Source organism: Sesamum indicum, linkage group LG1 (genome assembly GCF_000512975.1).
Source record: "Sesamum indicum cultivar Zhongzhi No. 13 linkage group LG1, S_indicum_v1.0, whole genome shotgun sequence".
NCBI lineage: Eukaryota > Viridiplantae > Streptophyta > Magnoliopsida > Lamiales > Pedaliaceae > Sesamum > Sesamum indicum.
Window position 1 is genome coordinate 13,761,407 of NC_026145.1, and position 22,680 is coordinate 13,784,086.

At 35.7% G+C, this 22,680-nt stretch overlaps 4 protein-coding genes across 4 annotated transcripts; all 4 read right to left on the bottom strand.

Moving 5' to 3' along the window:
- LOC105166350 (vinorine synthase-like) lies at positions 899 to 3,123 on the bottom strand. Its single transcript, XM_011085676.2, has 2 exons — positions 2,599 to 3,123; positions 899 to 1,966 (listed from the first exon to the last, which is right to left on the bottom strand). Exons 1-2 carry the CDS (start codon positions 3,016 to 3,018, stop codon positions 1,079 to 1,081), a joined length of 1,308 nt encoding a protein of 435 aa, XP_011083978.1. The 5' UTR covers positions 3,019 to 3,123; the 3' UTR covers positions 899 to 1,078.
- Positions 5,568 to 7,356, bottom strand: LOC105167015 (DELLA protein RGL1-like). Its single transcript, XM_011086569.2, has one exon. The coding sequence runs from the start codon at positions 7,287 to 7,289 to the stop codon at positions 5,772 to 5,774; it is 1,518 nt and encodes a 505-aa protein (XP_011084871.1). The 5' UTR covers positions 7,290 to 7,356; the 3' UTR covers positions 5,568 to 5,771.
- On the bottom strand, positions 10,999 to 14,209 carry LOC105166358 (26S proteasome non-ATPase regulatory subunit 6 homolog). The gene is made up of 8 exons (XM_011085689.2): positions 13,992 to 14,209; positions 13,756 to 13,870; positions 12,708 to 12,798; positions 12,485 to 12,630; positions 12,168 to 12,387; positions 11,886 to 11,994; positions 11,486 to 11,654; positions 10,999 to 11,343 (listed from the first exon to the last, which is right to left on the bottom strand). Exons 1-8 carry the CDS (start codon positions 14,125 to 14,127, stop codon positions 11,169 to 11,171), a joined length of 1,161 nt encoding a protein of 386 aa, XP_011083991.1. The 5' UTR covers positions 14,128 to 14,209; the 3' UTR covers positions 10,999 to 11,168.
- Positions 15,713 to 18,206, bottom strand: LOC105166362. Its single transcript, XM_011085702.2, has 2 exons — positions 17,655 to 18,206; positions 15,713 to 16,032 (listed from the first exon to the last, which is right to left on the bottom strand). Exons 1-2 carry the CDS (start codon positions 18,128 to 18,130, stop codon positions 15,912 to 15,914), a joined length of 597 nt encoding a protein of 198 aa, XP_011084004.1. The 5' UTR covers positions 18,131 to 18,206; the 3' UTR covers positions 15,713 to 15,911.

A 22,680-nucleotide genomic window follows, 5' to 3' on the forward strand; every position in this document is an offset into this window, starting at 1 on the left:
AATATTCGCGGAATGCAAAATATAAGCTTGAAATATCCTAAAATCAGAGAGAGAATGATGCAAGAAAGTGAGAGTTGGACAATAAGTGTTATGTTGTGTGATGTTACCAGAAATCTACACAAGACTTTTATTTATAGGTTTGTACAGAGTTGGATAAGGAGTCAAATAATAAGTTCCATACGCCATTAGAAAGCTATTTGAGTTGGCTGTCATATGCAACAAACCGTTGGGATTTGATAAGTATTGGCTGAAATATGTGAGTTAGACTAAATTCTATCAAAATTGCCTCTTCGAGGATTAGTTATTTGTAAATTTTCCAACGCGTTTGTGATCGATTTATTTTAAACCATCTAGAGATATTTTAGAGCGACGTATACAAATTTATTGGCAATATATATAGTGTGTCCTTATAGCTGTATAATGACGTGTCCGGCTGAAATGAACTTATTTTTTGAGTCTGTCAATTCAGTAAAGTAGCAACTACAATAGTGGGTCTTTCTTCTCTGCTGGTGGGCTTTATCTATCCTGTTGGTGGACCCTTATCCGTCCTGTTGTGAGCCAACTGGGCTCTTAGCCGGCTGGCTAGTAAGCTTAGCCCATAATTTAGGGGGATCATTATTTATTTTGAATAATATTTAAATTAAAAGAATTATTATATGAATTTATAATGAAAACTTTAATACTTTTTTCTGTTTTTAAATTTTAAATCAATTTTCTAAGTTTTTTATTAAAAAAAGCTTAAAAGTTTTTAAAAAATTAATTTTTTGTTAATATAATTTTAATTATTTAATTAAAACCTTAATTATTTTTTAAAACTTTTTATGGATTATAAGGAAAAGAGGGAAATTGTATACAATTATAGCACGTTTTGGAAGTTTCGTAATTACCCCTATTTGTATCTTGTATTTGTGAAGTCCTAAAATTTCAAGTTTACCAATATGTGTGAAAACATTGAAGACATATATGTATGAAAACCTTTACACAATCTTAATACATCAAACCATGTAAACAGACCCTCTCTGCTGCAAATTCATCGACCATTTTACCAAAATGATCAAAACCAAGAATGAGAAGTAAATCAACCGGTGAAAGATGAAGTAAAATGTTGTATGTCCGAATCCTGTCGAAGTCGGTCCATCTCCTGTTCAGCCATCACAATCCACACTTCAATCCCACCACGCGATACTACAGAATCAAACAGCATAATCATATCCTTGATGCTAAAACTAGCACTGCTCACCCAAGCAGGCTTCCCCCACCCGAAATCCACTTCATAAATTGGAAATCTGCAGTAACTGCTGAACAGCAACACTGCAACATTTCCAAGCGTCAAGAACGAACTTATCCCCTGGAAATTCTCCTTAGCAACCTCACAACCTTTTTCTCCTAACAGCATCTTCACGTACTCGCTGTCGATCTTCCCAAAAGCAGCCCTCAACTTCTCCACCAAGCCAGTCCAGTTCGTTTCACCAACGACTTCAGCATGCGTCATTTGAAAAATGTTACCAAATGAACGCTCAGTAAGCCCTGGAACCCTTCCTCTAAGATTTACCGGATGGAATGCCACAGACTTGTGTGATAATTCGAGCCCTTTTGCTACCAGGCAACGGCTCCACAAAAATGCGGTAACGACTTCCACTCGTGTTGGCTTAACGATTGAAGATTTATTTTCGGCTACTTTCTGTTTCAGTGCATCTATTGCTGATGGAGTGAAAAGAAGCCTTTCCATGACAAGATTTACAGGCGGAGCTTGGATGGCTAAGTTTCTGAAGTTCGGCCTGAAATCAGGCGTGTTCAGGGGTGGAAAAAAAGTGGCTGAGTTGAAAACGGGGGAAACGACGTTGGGCTGTTCCCCAGCAGCTATAGCAGCCCAACAGTTGATGAATGAGCTGAGGGAGGCAGCGTCGGCAATGCTGTGTGAAATGCATATCCCAATAGAGATTCCTCCACAGTTGAATAAGGTAGCCTGCAGGGGACAGGGGCCATAATTCAAACTTTTGCAGTAATATCAGTAAGGGGTTGAATCCAACTTTCCCCCCTATAAACATCAATCTAGACACCTTAAGCATTTAACCCCGTCCTGTTCTCTTCTTCACCGCGCAATCTGCAATTGATTTTATCTTTTCATTTTATTTACTAACTGTAAGAGTCCAAATATTCGGGTGTAAATTACTAATTAACTTATTACTACATAATAAAATACCCGAAAACAAAATATTATCATCAAACTTAAATTTGTAATGAAAATCTCTTCACTAGAAATGACAACAAAGAATCTTTCCGTATCGATCCTTTATATAATAACAAGTCAGGTAAGTTATATTTGGAAACATAATCTGATCATAAAGAACCATAAATCTTTATTCTCCAATACGACATTTGTAACAATGCTATATCAATTCTATCATACATCCCCTGATACGATTGATAATATGATGGTATGATCCGAACATATATGAGCTACTAATATCATTATATATCATCCAATACTTTGAGCTATGCACAAATTAGAGCTTCAACAGAGAGAAAGACGTACATATGAGATTTGTACTAATCCACATTAACTAACGGTAGGTGATCGGTTAGATGTGCACTAACCTGAACTGCTAATAGTTCCTCAGCATTTGAAATAGAGCCGTTGGATTTGAATGGGATGAGGTTGTCCAAAGTCCTGGTATCCGGGCTCCGAACAATGTCTGATATCTTCCCATCAGCAGTGGCTTCGATGTACAAGATCCCCTCATCGTTACAGTCGACCAAAGGCTGGCCTTCCAGTATCCTTCCAGCCAGTGGGTAAAACAGGACCAAAGCATCCGACATGGAACTCTTGAGACGACGAGACATCTCGGGTTGTTTATTAATGTATCTCTCTTCAGTACTGACATTGTAATAAAGAACTAGAGGGACGTACGAAGGAGGTATTCTCTGATCAATGAAAGAGAGGTTGAAGTGTCTGAGTTGAGGTGGAGTAGGAGAAGAAGGCCTGATGAGTTGTGTGGATGCTGTTTTTATCTTCATTTCTGCTGGTCATTTCAGGTAATCAACTGAATTACACAGATAGTAGTTCAGACAGCTTGTAATTGTATGATGGAACCAAGGAAGAGACAAACATATGGGGTTGATCAAGTGGTCCACAAATTATATTAATTGATCTTGCAAGCGGACCCGTTGCATTTAAACTGACCTAATAACTATTTCCATTTTTTTAAAAAAACTGATGTGTCATGTGTATACTATAATTTAAACGAAATTTAGAAGATACCTTCGTTACACTAGAAGATTATAATAATTAATTATCATGGTTAATAAATAGTAATCGTACGGCCTTGCAACACTTGTTGGTCGTGCTTTTTGCGAAGACAACTAAAATATTTATTTTGACCATAACTTTTAGCCGTAACAAATAATTTTTTTATGATGAAAAAATTAATTTTTTGCATCAATTTTATTTAACCGTATTTAATAGTAGTCATTTATCATAATTTTTAGTCATAACCGCTAATATTGTAACTAATATTTTTTTTTCTAGTGTTACCAGATACTCAAAATTGTATATATATATATAAAAGGCCTTCATTACAAATTTTTCAACCAATTAGGGGTGACAAATTCAAATAATAGAGATTAGAGACAATTAAATAGAATGAATGGTTGATGATTCAGAGTGACAAAGGAAGACTAATTTACCTCAACATCACTTTCCATCATGTTCAATTCATTACAAATAAATGTAAACATCATTGCACGTAGTGATCATTAATTAAATATTGTAGTAGTAGTTGAAGAAATTGGCAATATTAATGTTATCCTTTGCTATGGACTACGTGAAACCAACTTGCCTAATTCTTTAATTAGAGAATCTGCTAATATATGTATATATCTTTTGTGGTTGGAAGTAGAATCTGATGTATTATTTATTACAGAATCACTGTAAGAAAAAGACTTCCGCAGCTGTTGTACTGTACATGCTCCTATTCTTGCCAGTTCCAGCCTAAATTTTGTATATTATTATTGGGAAAAATTCAATTTACTCCGATACTAGAAATGAACAAAAAATTACCTATAAAAAATAAAGTATCAAATTATCCAATATGTTTTGAAAAATATTGTAAATTACCCCTCTGTATTTAATTAGATAGGGGGAAGTATATTTTTTTTTACTTATTTTTATTTATTTTATGCGAATACAAAAATAAAACTAGACATACAGTATTTAAAATTCTGAAAAACACACGCCCATATTTCTATCTTCCTCTCTATATCTTATAGATAAAGAAAAACAACTTGAAAATGTAACTAAACAAAGTTGGTTTTGTCAATCATCTTGCTGGTGACATTTTGAAATTTTGAGGTTGCTTTTTCCTACACTATTGAGGAACACACGCTATGCACAAAAAATCACATGTAAGTCACTATAATCAATATTTAAAATAAAGGATCCTCTAAAAAAAGTTACTATACTCAACTATCTTATATTATTATTAAATAAATTAATCAACTCCTTCCCTTCAAACTTTTTCGAAGATTTTAATAATCTTTGGCCTATGTTTACTAAGAATTTGGACAAGAACTCAAATAAGACAGCAAAACTTTATAGTGAATTTGGACAAAATTATATAATGCGATCTAGCGCCAAAGTTTAAAGGGAAAAATGGTCAAATCACATTAACATCTCAAGACTTTGTGTCCCCTAAATTTTCCACCCCACTTCTCAAAAGGAAAATTTTTTATTTTTAACCCTGAAAATATAGGTTTGTTGCGTTTTTTTTTTCTTATCTTTTGTAAAGAGCATTTGATCCTGTAAGTTTTATAATTTTGGAATATTTAGTTCTGTAATTACTTAGTTATCAAATTAAGTCTTGCATTTATTTGTATAAAACACATTTACTCCTTCAAACGTATTAAATTTGACACTTTTAATTCTGAACTTGGCTGGAGATTTAGGATGTTGGCTAAAAAATACACGTATTCCTCATGTACAATATGTAACTTGTATTTAATTAATGTTCATTTTGTATTCATGAACTAGTGAGATGGAAGTAAAGTAAGGAGATTATAGGTGTATCGCAACTTAAAGAATTAATGTTTTTCGCGTGTAATCATATATATATATATGTATATATATATATAATTAAATATTTCTTCAAATAATGTTGTTTGTGTATATAAAATACAATAGATGATGAAATTGTTAATCTGGTGATGTGGTTTGCGACTTAATCAGTATCTCATTACCCGAGGTATTGTACGTTCTGACTTCGTATAAGAAAGGCGTCATGAGGAGGTCTTAGGACTTATAAATCGTTCAAACTCCTCGTTTGCAACCAGTACGAGATACTTGATTACATCATCTAAAAATGGAGAATTTAAAAATGCTATTGAAGATAGCAAAGTTAAAACACAACAGAAACAAGCAGTCAATTTTGATCATTGATACATTTTGTTACATTCTTGGAAGCTAAAAGAATAAGAGAAAACCTGAGCTGCAAATGAACTCATTTTCACAATCAAAGAATGAAAGAAATGTTAACATATATCTAAATAGAAAAACTAGTTTATTTCACACGTTTCAGCTCCTGAAGAGGTCACACTCAATTCAGGAATATGTCTTATTTTTTACTCCAAATTAAGCTTCTGCAATAACTCAAATTTCATGCCACAAAACAGTGTCGTAGTAGATGATTGTTTTATTCATGTAGTCTGCTTCAAGAACTGAATCCTCGTCACAGTCGAGTAGCGATAAATTTCTTTGAAAAAGGGAAGATATATTTTCAGCATTTCCAGCAGGAAGCAGCCACAATGGGCTTAGATTTCCATCCGAGCACAAGGCAACCTTTCTCTTCCACAATGGTGTAGCCCTCACAAGCATTAATGCTGCTCAGCCACTGCTTGGCCTGAGCCAACATTTTCAATGGCACCGGCTGGAACCCTGCCCGGCTCATCCTCCTCCGCCATTGATCCACCCTCTCGTGCCTCTCCACCCGTGCTGGCCCCTCACAACTCACAATGTTCTTGATTTCCTCCGCGAAGTAGAATTGCTCCATCTTTGCACGTTTTGTGTCGTATTTCGGCAGCATGGCGTCGAGGGAGTCGAATATCGCAGAGTAGTAGTGTAACGCCTCCATGAACCGGCCCAGAAAGAATGGTCCGTTGTGGCTCGAATCTTGCTCAACGAGGACCAGAACCTTGGGGGAAAGCTCGTGAATTATCTGCAAAACGGAGTTCAAAGCACCCCTGCTTTCTTTCACCACACAGTGCAGCTGCAGGATGCTGTTCACAACGAGGACCTCTCCAGGAACCACCTTAATATCTTCAGGCTTAAGGTCTTCCAAGTTGCTTTCCACCACTGAGAACTCCAAATTCAGTCCTAGCTCTATTGCAGAGGTCTCGAGCTCGTCTCCGATCACACGAAACTTGTCAACGCATAGGCCAATGGCAGTGATGCGGAGACGGGGAGACGGGCCAGGACGCTTGGCCAGGCTCCGAATGAGGCTGTGCCATTGTTGACCATGCGGTAGACCAAGGGTCATGCCCAAGTCCACCACATGGACTAAACTCTCTCCCTCAAAGGCTTCCAATATTGAAGAATTGGCCACAAAGTGACCAAACTGAATATGCGGGCAGATTTCATAAACCAGCCTCAAGGCCTCCTCCTTTTTCTCGGAGGCAATGTCCATTATGTTCATCTTAGGGGCAATATAACCAACTGTGCCGAGAGGCTGCACCAGAGCCAGCCGGTCAGCAAGCCCCTGCACAAAACAAGAAGCCACACGCTGGAAAGATGAGCCGAAGACCAACGCATTGGCGCGAAGCTCAGCCAACAAGTGCGATGCGTGGGACTTGTCACGACAAGCTACAGCCTCGGCACATGAAATGAGCTGCTGAACTAGCTTCATTCCATCGCCACTTCCCGCATCTCCAGCAACCCCTCCACCCTCCTCCGCACAAACGATTGCGGCTGCCGCCTCCTCCACGGCCTCAGCCACTAGGTACCGTTGAGTATATGTCCAAATGTGGTCACGGAACTGAAGCCTTGGCACACTGCTCAAACTACTAGTGCTGCTAGTACGACTAATGCTGCCGTTGCTGGAAATGCTGCCAGAGTTGCTGTCCGTAACTTCGCCTAAACTCACGGTTCTCTTCAGCCTCTTGAAGTCGCCACTTTCATTGTACAAGCTAGGAAACCAGATAGCACGAGCAGCGTCCTCAAATACCGGCAAGCCAGAAAATGGAACCGGGAAATTTCGTCCATCATTATAAGAATCTTGGGGCAAGAAACTATAGGCCATATAAGGAACAGAAAGAAGCTGTTGCTATCAAACCTTGTTCAACTGATCTGCAGCAAAGCTCTTGAAAGAACCACTTAAAGAAAGAAGGGAGATTATATAGAAATGTGAAGGGCCCTTTTTTCTTGTTGCACTTCGGAGTGTACAATGTATTTTGTCAGGTACAATGAGGCCATGAGGTGCAAGAAAAAAAAATGGTTTTAATGATTGTCTCCTGCCAGGAAGAAATTCAGAAATATTTAGGCATAGATCAATTGAAACTTTTGCCTCCCATCATTATTGGTTAATTTGCTCCATAGTTCTTGGTATTTGGAATCATGCTCTTGGCTTCTTGGTCCTAAACCAATTCATCATCTTCCGTCCTACGTAGGAGGCAACAGTTCACGGAGTTTGAAACTTTAAAGAAATGTTACTTTGTGAATTTCCCTATGCAGATCATAGATTTTCATTTCTTTTTGCAGTTTGCTGTTTCTTAGGTACATGCATGGTCACTGATGAAAGTTAATCTTTTTTTTCTGTTTTATGGGAGAAATAATTACCTGTCAAATGGATTTATTTAGTTTTTTCTACGACCACAAAAAAAAAAAAAATTCGTCGCATGTATATCGCATAGTTTAAGGTTTTGGTTTCGATGATAGTATTGGTAGATGTTGATGCACAATGGGCATGGAAAATCCGGGATATTATAGAACGGTACAAAAGAAATGCCCTACAAGATGTTAAAAAATCTTAAAAATTTAGTAAAATTATAAAATAAAATATAAACGATATAAATCGCTACTTGTTAATGTATGATGAGAAGAAGTTAAATATTATTGTCAAAAACCTGAATGTGTAATAAAAAACAGGCTGTAGTAATAAATTTACATGTAATAACATGTTAAAAAAATCATACTATAAAAAGCCAAAGAAGTGTAAATTTCTTTCATGAATAATAGCATTATCAACAATATGATGTCAGCAAAGGTTATCGCTAATAATATTGTTTTTTGCCAATAATATTCTTATCTCGGTGATGTACAATATTATTTGAAATTATCGTATCGGCTGATACATATATGCTAAAAAAATAACAATTATTATCCAATATCTTTGTCGATCCAAAGACATATTAGTCAATATCATTAGATATGGATCAAAAAATGCACCATGAGAGAGAGAAAAAAAAAAACTCCTTTAAAAGAGTAGGTATTACCCCTCCAATTTGAGGGAGAGGCCTCGGTTCAAACCGAAGTTTTCCTAACCATCCTACTCCCATTGTAAGAATCCAGATTTGAACCAAGACCTCTCCATCATTAAGGAAATATAATGCCAACTCAATCAAATAGTTGATGGTATGAAAAAATCTCTCGTTAATTCTTTTTCACATCGATTTTTTAAACATTTCAGATTTCATAGGAAGTTAAATTTCATTAAACTCAATATTCTTGTATTTAGACACCAGCTTGGATAAAAGTAGTAATAATATTTTTTTCTTTTCCATTTTCTGGTGTGTGTGGAGGGAGGAAAACACCCAACAACAACAACAATAATAATAATAAAGAAAAAAGGTAAGATGCCAATGGATGTATCATTAATATTTAGCAGAAAACAATGGGAACAGAATCTCAGCTTTCACAATCATTGCCATCTCTTTCACACTTGACTAATTACCTAATTAAATTAAAATCAGAGCAGTAAAAGATGCTTCTCAAGCAGTAAAAAAAAGACTATAAATTTTGTCCCATATATTAATATTATTAATAATAATAAAGAATGATAATGATGCAGTTTTCAACTTTTTGTGAATGGATTGTTTTGATTGACAGCAAATTAAGCTTTTCCTCTTTGTATTCGGCATAGCATATTCTAATCTTACTATTCTACGTCCGGCCAACAAGAAGCATACCCATTCTTACATGCCTAATGCTTTATTTGCATTCACCTCCCTCATGTTTTGCACTTTGGCTGCAATCTCCCCTTAAGTTTCAGATTTTGACATGAATACCCCTTCGGGTAGGGTTGAATAATTGATGTGGCACCCAACATTGGTATATAATCATTGATTGAATCATCTTAATAAATTAATATCTTATATATATATATATTTTAATATTATTAGATGTTTTGTTTAATTTTGATTTGATAAAATTAGTGAAAAAAAAATTTATCATTCATCAACCAAACATGAAATCAGTAACCCAAAGATAGCCTTTTGAATTACGAGCAATTATATATTTATTATTTATTTTAGTTGAATTAATAAAATGAGGCTGAATTGATTCCTGAAATAGAACATAAATATGTGAAAACATTTTAAGTTTAAACAGTAAATAATATCCTCTATTTTTATTCAAGTAACCACATAGCTAATGGTATAGTTAGGTTCACTCTATGACGAGGCGGAGGAGCACATTTATAACTTTGGAAGGAGGCTCGCACCATATTAGATACTCGAATACGGTATAATACTACTAAGATACTCTTTTCTGATTTTAAATTGTCCAAGAAAAACTCAATAATTAAAACTTCCACGATATGAGACATAAATATTCTAAGCATATTGTTCGATACTGATAAAACATTTAAGTGGGTGGTAAAGAGTATTAGTTAGCAACACACAGCCCTACCTTATTGATTAATGACTTAGCTATTCGCTAATCAGAATTAAGAGTGTTAATAAATAGGATAAAACTCTACTCAAATTCATACTCATTATCCACTTTATCAAACAATATCCAAATCTTACCCGACCCTGTCAAGACCCTCTGGGTCTCTAGACTTAGTGTCATTGTTTTGGATCTGGGTAGGGTCTGGAACCCAAAACTTTTTTTTTTTTTTTTTTTTTCTCTTTTCCTTCACATATTGTTGAACCATATTTGACATTTTCACTTAAAACAAATTATTTAAAAAAATTTAATAAATTTTAAATTAAATTAAATTCCTTTCCTTTTATTTTCTATTTATACCCATACCTATCAATAAATTCAGAATTATTTAGATCAATTCACAAATAACTCCTTTTCGATAATTTTTTTTAGATAATATATCATTTATGAAACCATTTACAAAATAATCTAATGAACTATTAAATCTATATGTTTAATAGCAATCGAATTTAATATTATAAAATTTTAAAATTCAATTTTATCACTTCAAGTCTTCAAACAAGTATTATTGCCAATCAAAATATTGAAAATACACCTAGCATGATAATATATTTATATAACTTATTATTTAATTATTTATTGATTAAAAATGTACTTAGTTGTAGAATTACAAAATAAATAATGTTATGATGTTTTAAATTTTTTAAATTTGTTCACTTGAATGTAAATAAATCGAAAAAGGATAATTTAATTGAATTGGGCCAAAAAAAAAAAAATTTGGTCCGAATTAGGTATTTAGACCCATTGGAAGTAATGAGTATAAACCCAATCTATATTTTTTTTCGGGTCTAGATCTAGGCTTGGATCTAATAATATTTATAAGGTCCGAATCTAGATCAAGGTATAAATATATAAGTCTAGGTAAAATCTTATCCTACCCATTGACACCCCTAGTTAGAACCCAATTAGCCTCGACCAAGCTCAAGAAATCTCATGTTCCATTCTCCCATCATATAACTGCATAACATACAATTTCGCAAGCAGGGATCCTACTCCTTATTTGATGAAAACAATAATTGATCCTGCCCGTTCACGTGGAAGATTAACGCTATATAAATGATTGATTGGTTAAAAGAAATGCTTTGTAGAAAAATTCAGCATATTTTCAAATCAGTAAGCCAAAGTAAATGTGAAACATATCAATCAATACTATTACACTTGAAGAAAGCAACAAATGCAACTTGTTCTCCTCAAATTGGACATGGCTTTCAGAAAAACATTGATGGTTCCTACTTCAAAGGTCAATAACACGAGATAGCTTCTGAATGCGGTTCAACAAGAAATCACCTTGCTTGATGGTTGCCTGGTAAAGGGCATTCTTTGCATCAGGGCGATTGGTTTCCAGCACACCTGCAACTTTGTCTATCTTGCAGTGTAGCTTCCCTGCTGCGATAAAACGTGACAACTCCCTGCATATGAAGGGAAAAATATATTAAGCACTACCAATAGATAAAGGCAGAATGTGACCGTAGGAAAGACTGTATCAAGCATTGCTAGCATTTTAGGAAGTAGACAATGTTTACATCAGAAGAAGCTAAAGAAGCTACTTACAGATCGATGAAGTCAACAGTCACCCCAAATGCTTTAGCCATAGCCTCGATTGTCACACTCTTGTATGATTCCAAGAATTGTGAATAAACAACAGTTCTGACCTCCCTCATGTAATAACGGAAGTGTGGGTGCAGATAACGATCCAACTTAATATGCTCGGTCAAGCCAGCTGAAAGCCAAAGTCCAGGATATTGAAGTGGTCCAGGCAATATGTAGAACATTGTACCATTTCAATAGACAGAAAACACAATGAATCATATAAAGGAAATAGAAGAACAAGGAAAAACGTCCTGACTTTTTTTATCTCATCAATCATACCAGGTTATTTGATAAGAATCTCTGCTTTCTTTGGTTTATTAGAAGTATTGTACAATAAGTGGTATGCAATAACGACACTTACCAAAAGCAGTGAAAAAAGATTTATAGTGACAATCATATAGAGAGTTCAAGAAGTCCGATAAGTATGGGATTTTGCCAATAACTGTCAAAATCTCTGGTGCATCCACAACCTGCCACATATCCAATCAAAATTGGAGCAAATTCAATTAGTACATCTCTGCTTCTGTAGGAGAAGAATACAGTAAGATAATAAATCCAGAAGGACTCACCACGAGGGTGGGGTTTACTAAAGTTATGAATTCAATATGGTTAAAAATGATCACTTGACAGAACAATCAATCACCTTTTGTTTCAAGGAAACTCTATCCAAGGATATGATGCTTGTAAGGACAGTGTAAAATATGAATGTGTCATAGGGAAAAAGCTCGTATGTGGTGAAAGTTGAGATAGAATCAAGGAAAAGATTGGCTGCTTTCTTGAAGTTACGAGTAGACATGCAATATAAGCCTTCATAGACCTTCAAACGGTTCTTCCTCTCCCAGTCACCTCCTTCTTCAAACAGGCTGTGTTTGAAAGTCAGAAACAAAGGCTCAACTTGAGTACATAAAACTAGAAGAAGGACCAGAAAATTTATATAACAACATCTACGCTGTTCCTTACTTCTTTGCTTTATCAATGCTTTTAGAAATCAGATCAAAGTCCATGCGGAAGAAACCAATCTGTAGCATGTAAAAGACCAAATCCATCTTTTGTCCAACTGCAACAGTCTTGCTCTCTGTTAACTTGAGTTGTTCCAATGCTTTCTCCTGGAAGATATCCAAGAAACTTTATTAACTGCATATAGATGAGAACAGTGAGAGAGGAGCAGGCATTTCTTCTGTACCTTGTCACCAATTCTAATGTAAAATAACGATTTAGCCAAGTGAGCCTCCCTCACTTCACTTTCACCCAAGTTTTCTTCTGCATCAGCAATCCTAGATAATTCAATCAAAGAAACATAAGAACCAATGCATAATTAATATGCTTAATGCCTCAATACATATAATAGGCTTTCATCCACCTAAATTAAATCGCTCAACCTTTTTTCATACTTAGGCTACAATTTTTCAATTATTTAAGCATAACTAGTGCTGTTTCCAAGACAAATGAAGTTCTACTGCATTTATCTTACAGCAGAATATACAATACTAGTTTATTTTATGTTCTCGCATTTTTATATGTAAAACAGCATTATTAATGAACATATATGGCGACCAGCTTGGCAACTTTCCACCAAAATCTGATCAAGGCTCAAAAGTTCCCAAATGATCCCTGCCCACTTCTTAATCCCTGGATGCCGGAAAAACCACCCCCCACCCCCCAAAAAAATTCCACTATTACATGGAATTTAGACCAATCCGCAATCTCAATATATCTTATATTCACTCGAATGCACACCTTTCATGCTCAATAAGTGACAACAGGAACAACATTTTATACTTATAACTTTGGACTTCCAAATGCATATGCGTTAAGAGGATATTTGTTGCCTTTCCATTTACTTCTACAGTTCTGAAGACCTGATCCTCTCTATAACTTATTTCACTTCCAAGAGCTTGACTCAATACCAATTCATCAAAAAGAGCTCTGCTCTTATTCAATAGATAATTCAATGATTCTAATTTTACGCCTCAATGCAACAATTAAAATTTCACTCTTTACCAAATCCTTAACATCTTCACCATTTCTTTATCAAACTCTCTATCTGTTTTTCCAAAGAGCAAATTTGAACAATATACAATCTTGTTGACTAATAGAAAACGGAAGTAAAGTGTCAGAGCTATATGGCACCCTCAGCCCACACGTATTGGCAGAAATCTCATATTGCACTTAATAAGCAACAAATTGACTACCGAGGCAGTAAAGAAATTGCATGTAAATATCGAACTTACTTTTCGTCCAGCTTCTTTAGCTCATCATCAATCTTGGCCCGCATAGAATCAAGCGCCTTCTGATCCAGATTCAACACCTTGTTCGCAACTAGGGTTTCGTACAACGGAGCCATATCTAACAATCCAATTGAAAACCCACAAAAGAAATCCAAATCACCAATCAAAAGTGTAAAATCGTGTTAACATCCGAAAATGACAGTAAAATGAGAAGAAGAAAAAAAACTAAAATTGAATACCATTAGCGAGGATGAAGTTGAAGACCTCATCACGAAGGCGGACCTTCTCGATGTCGTCGACGTCGTTCTGGGTGAGAAGGAACAGATTGTGTGCAAGCACAAGCTGCGGCTGCTGTTTTCCCTCTTCACCTTCCATTGGTAATTTCTTTGCTCGGAACTGAGAAGCCTGTTGAGAGAGAAAGAGAGAGATTTCTTGTCAAGGGAGGAACCGCGACAGAAAGGTTTCTCGGATTATTAATTGGGTGAATAGCACTTGTCCAAATTACAATCTTGCCCTATTACCCAAAATAATATTTAGGATTAAATTCAATCTGCCCCTTGTACTATGAACATGATATAAGAAAACCCCTCTACTTTTAAAATCTTCAAAAATTTCCCTAGTTTTGAAATTTCTACCTTAAAAAATAAAATTTGGATTGAAGAAAATTGCTGCATAATACTTTATAAAATCTACTTTTTTAAGAAAATTAAGTCTCTCAAAAAAGTATAACCTGCTCAAATCAAGTGAACATAGTGCTCCGTAGCTCAAAAGTGAAAAGGAGCTGTCAAGTTAAATTCTTTTACACAAATATACATTTGTAATTTGCAACAAGTTCTCTTAAAAATTGATATAATTATATTTTTTTTTTTTTAAAAAATTTATAATTACTTTCCAATATTTAATGAAATTATATAATCTTTAAATAGAAATATAAGATTATCAACTTTACCATTCTTGTATCATTTTTCTAAAAAAAAGTAAAAAAAAAAATTGAACGATGCGATATAAGTTTTAAAAATTATAAAAATATTGACTTAGTTTATAAAAAAATTTTAAAAAATAAATAAAATTATAATTTATAGCCAACAAGAATATTTTTTTATTAGTTCACCACAAATTGAATGAAAACCTAATGGTTATAAACGGATTGGGTTAATTGAAATCTAAAAATATTAATAACTTTTCAAATAATGAGAAAATATTTGTAATTATGTCAAATCTCATAGGAGCTTGTTGTAATTTACCTTAATTTTTTTATGCTCAAATCAAATTTGGCTTAGTGAATACTAGATGTTGTGGCACACCGTACCTGTGTGCATATAGTAAATAACATTAATATATTATGAATAAAAAAATATATAAACCAATACTATCACATTTAAAAAAAAAATAAAAAAAGAAATAAAAAAAAAAGCAACAAAAACAAATAAACTAAGGGGTATTATCTTCATAACAATAAAATTGATGCACAGATTGTGAGAGAAGAATGCCTTTCTCTTATATTTTAGTATAATGCATTTCGATAGTATTTCAATTGGCAAAAGTTCAAATTATAGCGCTTCAAACACCCGGTTTGTCCAAACGACAAAAATGCTATTCACTTTTCATGGAGAAGCTAACCCAATCAATTAATCAGACCTAAATGTCTCTTTTAACCACTCATTTTACCAAAAGCAGGAAGAACTTCCAGAATTGTGAAACCCCCTTCTCTCATCAACAATAGTCCAAGTACAAAACAAGCAACTGATTTAAAGGTAATTGTCAATCGCTGCTAATACAGTGGAATCAAGAAAGAGTGCAAAAGAAAAAATCTGAGTTGAACTATTTTGTATGGTTTTGCTCGATATTGCGATCCTGGACGGATGAACAAAGCCTCAGAAAGCATGCATCAAGTCAATATATGGGAGAGGATGACAAACTCATAATGTAGCATTGTTGTTGTGAAGTTATAAAATAAATAATAACAGATGCAGGAGAATAAACTGGGAGAGGACAGTAAGTTCAACATTAGTTGCTCAATCTCGTCAATAAGTAATGGAAAGTAGATTCATTTGCTTTGTCAAGTTCAAATAAAAAATGCAAAAAAGCTATTGTATTGAGAATAGTCCTAAAATGAACGCCCCTTTCAATCAGTTTCACTAGGAATTACCTAGTAGCAGTCAACAATAGGGTAAATCTACATCAAGGAACTCCCAGTTATCATCATCAGAATCTTCCGTATTCTTCTTCTTCTCTGAAGTCTCTGCTTTAGCCTCATTTGAAACTTTAGGTCGTGGGTGCCTGATTAAACAGAAAATGATGACTTAAACAGCAATACATGGACATTAGAGAGAACAAAGAGGAAAAGATATACTCCAGATGGTTCACATGTTATCCCACAATGCTGTTTGTGACAAGTAAACAGCCCACGAGGAAATGTTAAGTGCAGAAATCTTGAATCTGTAAGTGAAGCAGAAACTTATGCTCATTTTCAAAGTCCCTATAGCATACCTGCTGTCACTCTTGGACAAAAAAAAATATATTGGGAAAACAAACAAGAGATTAAGTAGGGAGTAATATAAGTAATAAACTTGATGCTAGCTTCTGACCCAACAAACTAATATTCACTAGAAACCTCAAGCAACATTTGCTTATTAAAGATTAGAAGAGTTTACACATCATGTACACATGCTCTTGTTTCATATGCCTTACGTCATGCCACAATCAGGAGAAAACCTTATGGTACGAGAACAGATCTTAGTTTCATTTACCAGTCACAAGAATGTTAGAAGAAATCATGCCCTCCAGTGAAGCTCTAAACCAAAGATGAAAGCATCTTAGAAGAAACAATGTCTTCTAGTCAGGGGAAAGCCATTTAACATGATGAGTTCCCCTTTCCTAAATCTAACCACCACCTGTCTAGATATCTATCATGGATATAAGACAATTTGAGGAGAAAATAGCATGTCAATAAGAGTCAGGAAATCAGTAGTAAACCAAGTGCACCTTTTATATCTCTCTTCAAAAATTTCGTTCTCATCAGAAGCATAGAAAAACAAAGTAGCAAATACTTCATGAATCCATTATGTAAATCAGGATTTAGCTGCAAAAGATGTTCTAAGATTCATTAAAACTTTAGAATGTATATAAGCATGGATCATTTTATTTGACGTAACTCTAGATTATAAGTAACAAATGTAAAGCAACAATAGTAAGCTACCTCCTCTAAAATATATAATAGGCACACACCTAGCTATGCACAGGGACAAATAGAACTACTGAGAGCTATTTGCACCTGAACTCAGCAAAGAAATGCTTGGAATTCTCATTCTGACTACAGACCACCAATGAACAACGAAGATGAATATCATAATCTATTACAAGTGAGTGAAACATGTGATTATAGTTTCACCAGTACATGAAGGCCATGCGTACAGAATATCCACATTGAAATGTTAGCACCAGATACCTTCACACAAATTTGCCTCAGAACCATTTATAACTATACCAAAGTTCACACACCCTAGTTGTCAGGCCTCAAGCTATGGAATGATAAAATTGCTAACCATCCCACTGATCCCAACTGGAAATTGAGCTATAAACAACTTGCCCAAAAGCATATCCATACTTGGACTCTATCTTCTAAAAACTTATAAGATGTTTACTTTATCAATCCTTAGTCCACGTGGGAAAGGTATCAAAAGAGTAAATTAAGAAGTATTTTACAATTGATCAACAAACCAATATATCAAAAACGCATCACCCCAATCAATCAGTAACATTGGAACAAGAAACTCAATTCAGAAAATGCAGGCACAATTGAAAACTAGCTACTAGCAGACAATGTCAACAACAGCATCCACACGTTCAAATTACTCTGCCAACGCATTATTCTTCCAATAATAAGCTTCAACAGAACCAACCTTCTCCGGTTTCTCCTCGCCGCATCTCGGGCCTTCCTCTTCCTCTTCTCCTGCGTGGACTCAAAGAACCTCCTCCGCTTGCACTCTTGAATAACACCCGCCTTCCAAACCTCCCGACGGAACCTTCGAATCAGTTGCTCTTCAGGCTCGTTATCACCCGCTATCAACTGAACATTGTAGGCCGAACTGAAGAAGAGGGTATTTGAAAACGCAAGTGAAGGGAAAGCCACGGATAAAAAATCAGAATCCATGCGTTCTTTGTGATCTGGAACTGCTTCTTCTTCTTGTTCTTCTATAACGCTGGTTCTGGGTGGAAGGTTTTGCAGTGAAACTGGGATCGTCAGTTGGATTTTGCTACGGAGAGTTAAAGGGTTTTTGAAGGGAATACGAGGGAATTGTGGTGTTTGGGATTTGAGGATGGGGACTGAGGTTTGGGAAGGGAAGAAGCATCGGTGGTTAAGCTTCGAGAGCGCCATTGATTTTGATTACTGAAGTCGGAGCATTTTTAGGGGAATTGTTGTATTTCTGATTTTGATTAGACTGGAGCTTAACTCGTCGTTATTCAAACTTATATGAATTATTTTTAAGCTTCATAAATTACTTTTGTATTTAGTTTTATTATTTGATCTAATTGTTCTCGATAGAGCTTTGATCAAATCAAATTCAAATTATTTGATATTATAAAATATATTTTATTATTTTTATATTAATCCAATCTAGAGTTTGAAATTGTATGAAACAAAAAGATTTGTTAAGTTCAAATGAATACTTTAATTTGTTTTCCAGCCTTACGTTGTATATGCCTTCCAATCATTTTGTTTACTTTGCAAATGTTATCTACCATAGTCTGGTTGGATTATTGTGTCGTATTATTTTAATACATTTTGAATTGGGCAGGCAAGTGGCATTTCCTTTGAGCCTCATTTTCTTGTTTTGTTTTCCTCCATCTAGCTTCTGCAATTAGCCTGGTGATGGCTGTGTGAATCCAGCACCCACATTCAGGTAAATAACTCCCAACACACAAATTATAAATGTGTTCGTTGTTTCAACTTTCAACAATAATATAGGCCAAAACCAAATAACTTGTCTCGCCATGTGCTGTTCTGGACTTTGATTCTAGGTTTCTGGTCTGCTCGTAAATTTGGTTCTCTTGGCAGCGCACTTTCGAACAGACGGTGCCCTTTCTGAGGTTACACGCACATTTATTAAGCCGTTCCCATTTCCCCCTAAAATTTGAGAACCAAATCAAATTCAATATGGGGGAAATTAGGGAGAAGTTAGCTTAAACTAAGAATTTTTTAAAAAGACTAGTTCTATGAAATGACAATTTAAATAAATGATTCGTTTATGCATAAAAATCACTAGGGCGAGGTAGAGAAAGTAGCGGATTAAGCATATATACAGGTCCAAAAGGCAAAAGATACAATCAAAAATTCATTTTTTTCCACTATTTTTGTTTAAAATTGTGAAATGATGCCCCCTCCTTGTTTCGGCTTTTCCATTACCCTGTCTGTGCTTTTTTTTTTTGTGTGTGTGTGTGTGTGCGCTTCTGGTGTGTGTGTGCGTGTGTTGGTGTGTGTGTGTGTGTTGGTGAGTGTGTGGTGTGTGTGGGGTGTGTTTGTGTGTGTCACGATAGAACATTTTACTTCTATTTTGAACATAAAACAAGTGAGGTGTTGCTTTTATTTTCTACGCCAACGAATGCTATCTGCGTCTTGTTACATTAGCCATTCTCCTTCAATTTCTAAGCCTTCATTTCTATTTACACAATCATTTTTCTCGTGCTGGATGTCACCCTAACCCGCAATATTTTATGCTCATTACGGGTATTGTGTGTCTTTGTGCTCTATTTATGTCATTTGTAATATTTTTGTGTGTTTACATAGATGTATATTCTCGTTTTTGTTTACCTAATATGAAAGAGTATTTATTGAAATGAAGAGCAATAACCTTATATTGTTGCTCTTTTGAACCCAGTGCTATTATTGGAGCAAAAAGGTTGCAGCATTTTCCAGTGTACTTTATTTATGTAATTGTATTAGGACAATAATTTTGTGATTAATATTATCTAGTTTCTGGTTCAACCTCTCTGAAAATAATGATATGGTGTAGCAAGTTTCTATTGAGATTATGATGTTCAGGAATATATTTTTATATGTTTTAATCAACTATTGCATTTCTTTTTCAATTTTAACGACCACAAACTTGAGAAGTTTTGTTAAATGATGCCCCCTCCTTGTTCCGACTTTTCCATTATCTTGTCTGTGCATCTTTTGTGTGTGTGTGTGTGTGTGTGTGCGCGCGCGTGTGGGGTGTGTGTGTGTGCGTGAGTGTGGGGTGTGTGTTTGTGTGTGTGTGCATGTGGGGTGTGTGTGTGTGTGAGAGAGAGAGAGAGAGACAGAGTGAGAGAGAGAGAGAGAGTGTGTGTGTGTGTGTGTGCGCGTGTGTGTGTGGGTTGAGTGTGTGTGTGTGTGCGCATGTGGTGTGTGTGTGGGTTGAGTGTGTGTGTGTGTGCGCATGTGGTGTGTGTGTGTGTGTGTTTCTGAGTGTGTGCGCGTGTGTGGGTGTGTGTGTGTGTATGAGTGTGTGGTGTGTGAGTGTGTGTATGTGTATGTGTGTCACGGTAGAATATTTTTACTTTTGAACATAAAACAAGTGAGGTGTTGCTTTTATTTTCTACGCCAACGAATGCTATCTGCGTCTTGTTACATTAGCCATTCTTCTTCAGTTTCTAAGCCTTCATTTCTATTTACACAATTATTTTTCTCGTGCTGGATGTCACCCTAGCCCGCAATATTTTATGCTCATTACGGGTATTGTGTGTCTTTGTGCTCTATTTATGTCCTTTGAAATATTTTTGTGTGTTTACATAGACGTATATTCTCGTTTTTGTTTACCTAATATGAAAGAGTATTTATTGAAATGAAGAGCAATAACCTTATATTGTTGCTCTTTTGAACCCAGTACTATTATTGGAGCAAAAACGTTGCAGCATTTTCCAGTGTATTTTATTTATGTAATTGTATTAGGGCAATGATTTTGTGATTAATATTATCTAGTTTCTGGTTAAACCTCTCTGAAAATAATAATCTGGTGTAGCAGGTTTCTATTGAGATTATGATGTTCAGGAATATATTTTTATATGTTTTAATCAGCTATTACATTTCTATTTTAATTTTAACGACCACAAACTTGAGAAGTTTTGCTGAACGATGCCCCCTCCTTGTTCCGACTTTTCCATTATCTTGTCTGTGCATCTTTTTCTCTGTGTGTGTGTGCGTGCGTGCGTGTGGGGTGTGTGTGTGTGTGTGTGTGTGTGTGTGCGCGCGTGTGGGGTGTGTGTGTTGGTGTGGGGGGGGGGTGTGTGTGTGTGTTTGTGAGTGTGTGTGTGAGAGAGAGACAGAGTGAGAGAGAGTGTGTGTGTGTGTGTGTGGGTTGAGTGTGTGTGTGTGTGTGTGTGTGTATGAGTGTGTGGTGTGTGGGTGTGTGTATGTGTATGTGTGTCACAGTAGAATATTTTTACTTTTGAACATAAAACAAGTGAGGTGTTGCTTTTATTTTCTACGCCAACGAATGCTATCTGCGTCTTGTTACATTAGCCATTCTCCTTCAATTTTTAAGCCTTCATTTCTATTTACACAATCATTTTTCTCGTGCAGGATGTCACCCTAGTTCCGCAACATTTTATGCTCATTACGCGGATTGTGTGTCTTTGTGCTCTATTTATGTCCTTTTAAATATTTTTGTGTGTTTACATAGACGTATATTCTCGTTTTTGTTTACCTAATATGAAAGAGTATTTATTGAAATGAAGAGCAATAACCTTATATTATTGCTCTTTTGAACCCAGTACTATTATTGGAGCAAAAAGGTTGCAGCATTTTCCAGTGTATTTTATTTATGTAATTGTATTAGGGCAATGATTTTGTGATTAATATTATCTAGTTTCTGGTTAAACCTCTCTGAAAATAATGATCTGGTGTAGCAGGTTTCTATTGAGGTTATGATGTTCAGAAATATATTTTTATATGTTTTAATCAGCTATTGCATTTTAATTTTAATTTTAACGACCACAAACTTGAGAAGTTTTGCTGAATGATACCCCCTCCTTGTTCCGACTTTTTCATAATCTTGTCTGTGCATCTTTTTGTGTGTGTGTGTGTGTGCGTGCATGCGTGTGGGGTGTGTGTGTGTGTGTGTGCGTGTGAGGTGTGTGTGTGTGTGCTGGTGTGCGGGGTGTGTGTGTGTGTGTTTGTGAGTGTGTGTGTGAGAGAGAGACAGAGTGAGAGTGTGTGTGTGTGTGTACGTGTGGTGTGTGTGTGTGTGTTTCTGAGTGTGTGTGCGTGTGTGGGTGTGTGTGTGTGTCACGGTAGAATATTTTTACTTTTAAACATAAAACAAGTGAGGTGTTACTTTTATTTTCTGCGCCAACGAATGTCATCTGCGTCTTGTCACATTAGCCATTCTCCTTCAATTTTTATGTCTTCATTTCTATTTACACAACCCTTTTTCTCGTGCAGGATGTCACCATAATTTCACAATATTTTATGGTCATTACGAGTATTGTGTGTTTTTGTGGTCTACTTACGTCCTTTATAACATTTTTGTGTGTTTGCATAGATGTATATTCTCAATTTTGTTTACCTAATATGAAAGAGTATGGGGTGTGTGTGTGTGTGTGTGTGGGGTGTGTGTGTGTGTGTGTGTGTGCCTGCGTGCGTCTGGGGTGTGTGTTTGTGTTTGTGTGTGTGTGCATGTGTGGGGTGTGTATGTGGGTGTGTGCGTGTGTGGGGTGTGTGTGTGTGTTTGTGAGTGTGTAGGTGTGTGGGTGTGTGGGTGTGTGTGTGTGTATGAGTATGTGGTGTGTGGGGTGTGTGTGTGTGCATGCGTGTGGGGTGTGTGTTTGTGTGTGTGTGCGTGTGGGGGGTGTGTGTGTGTTTTTGTGAGTGTGTGTGTGTGAGAGAGAGAAAGTGTGTGTGTGTGTGTGTGCGTGTGTGTGTGTGTGTGTGTGTGCACGTGTGGGGTG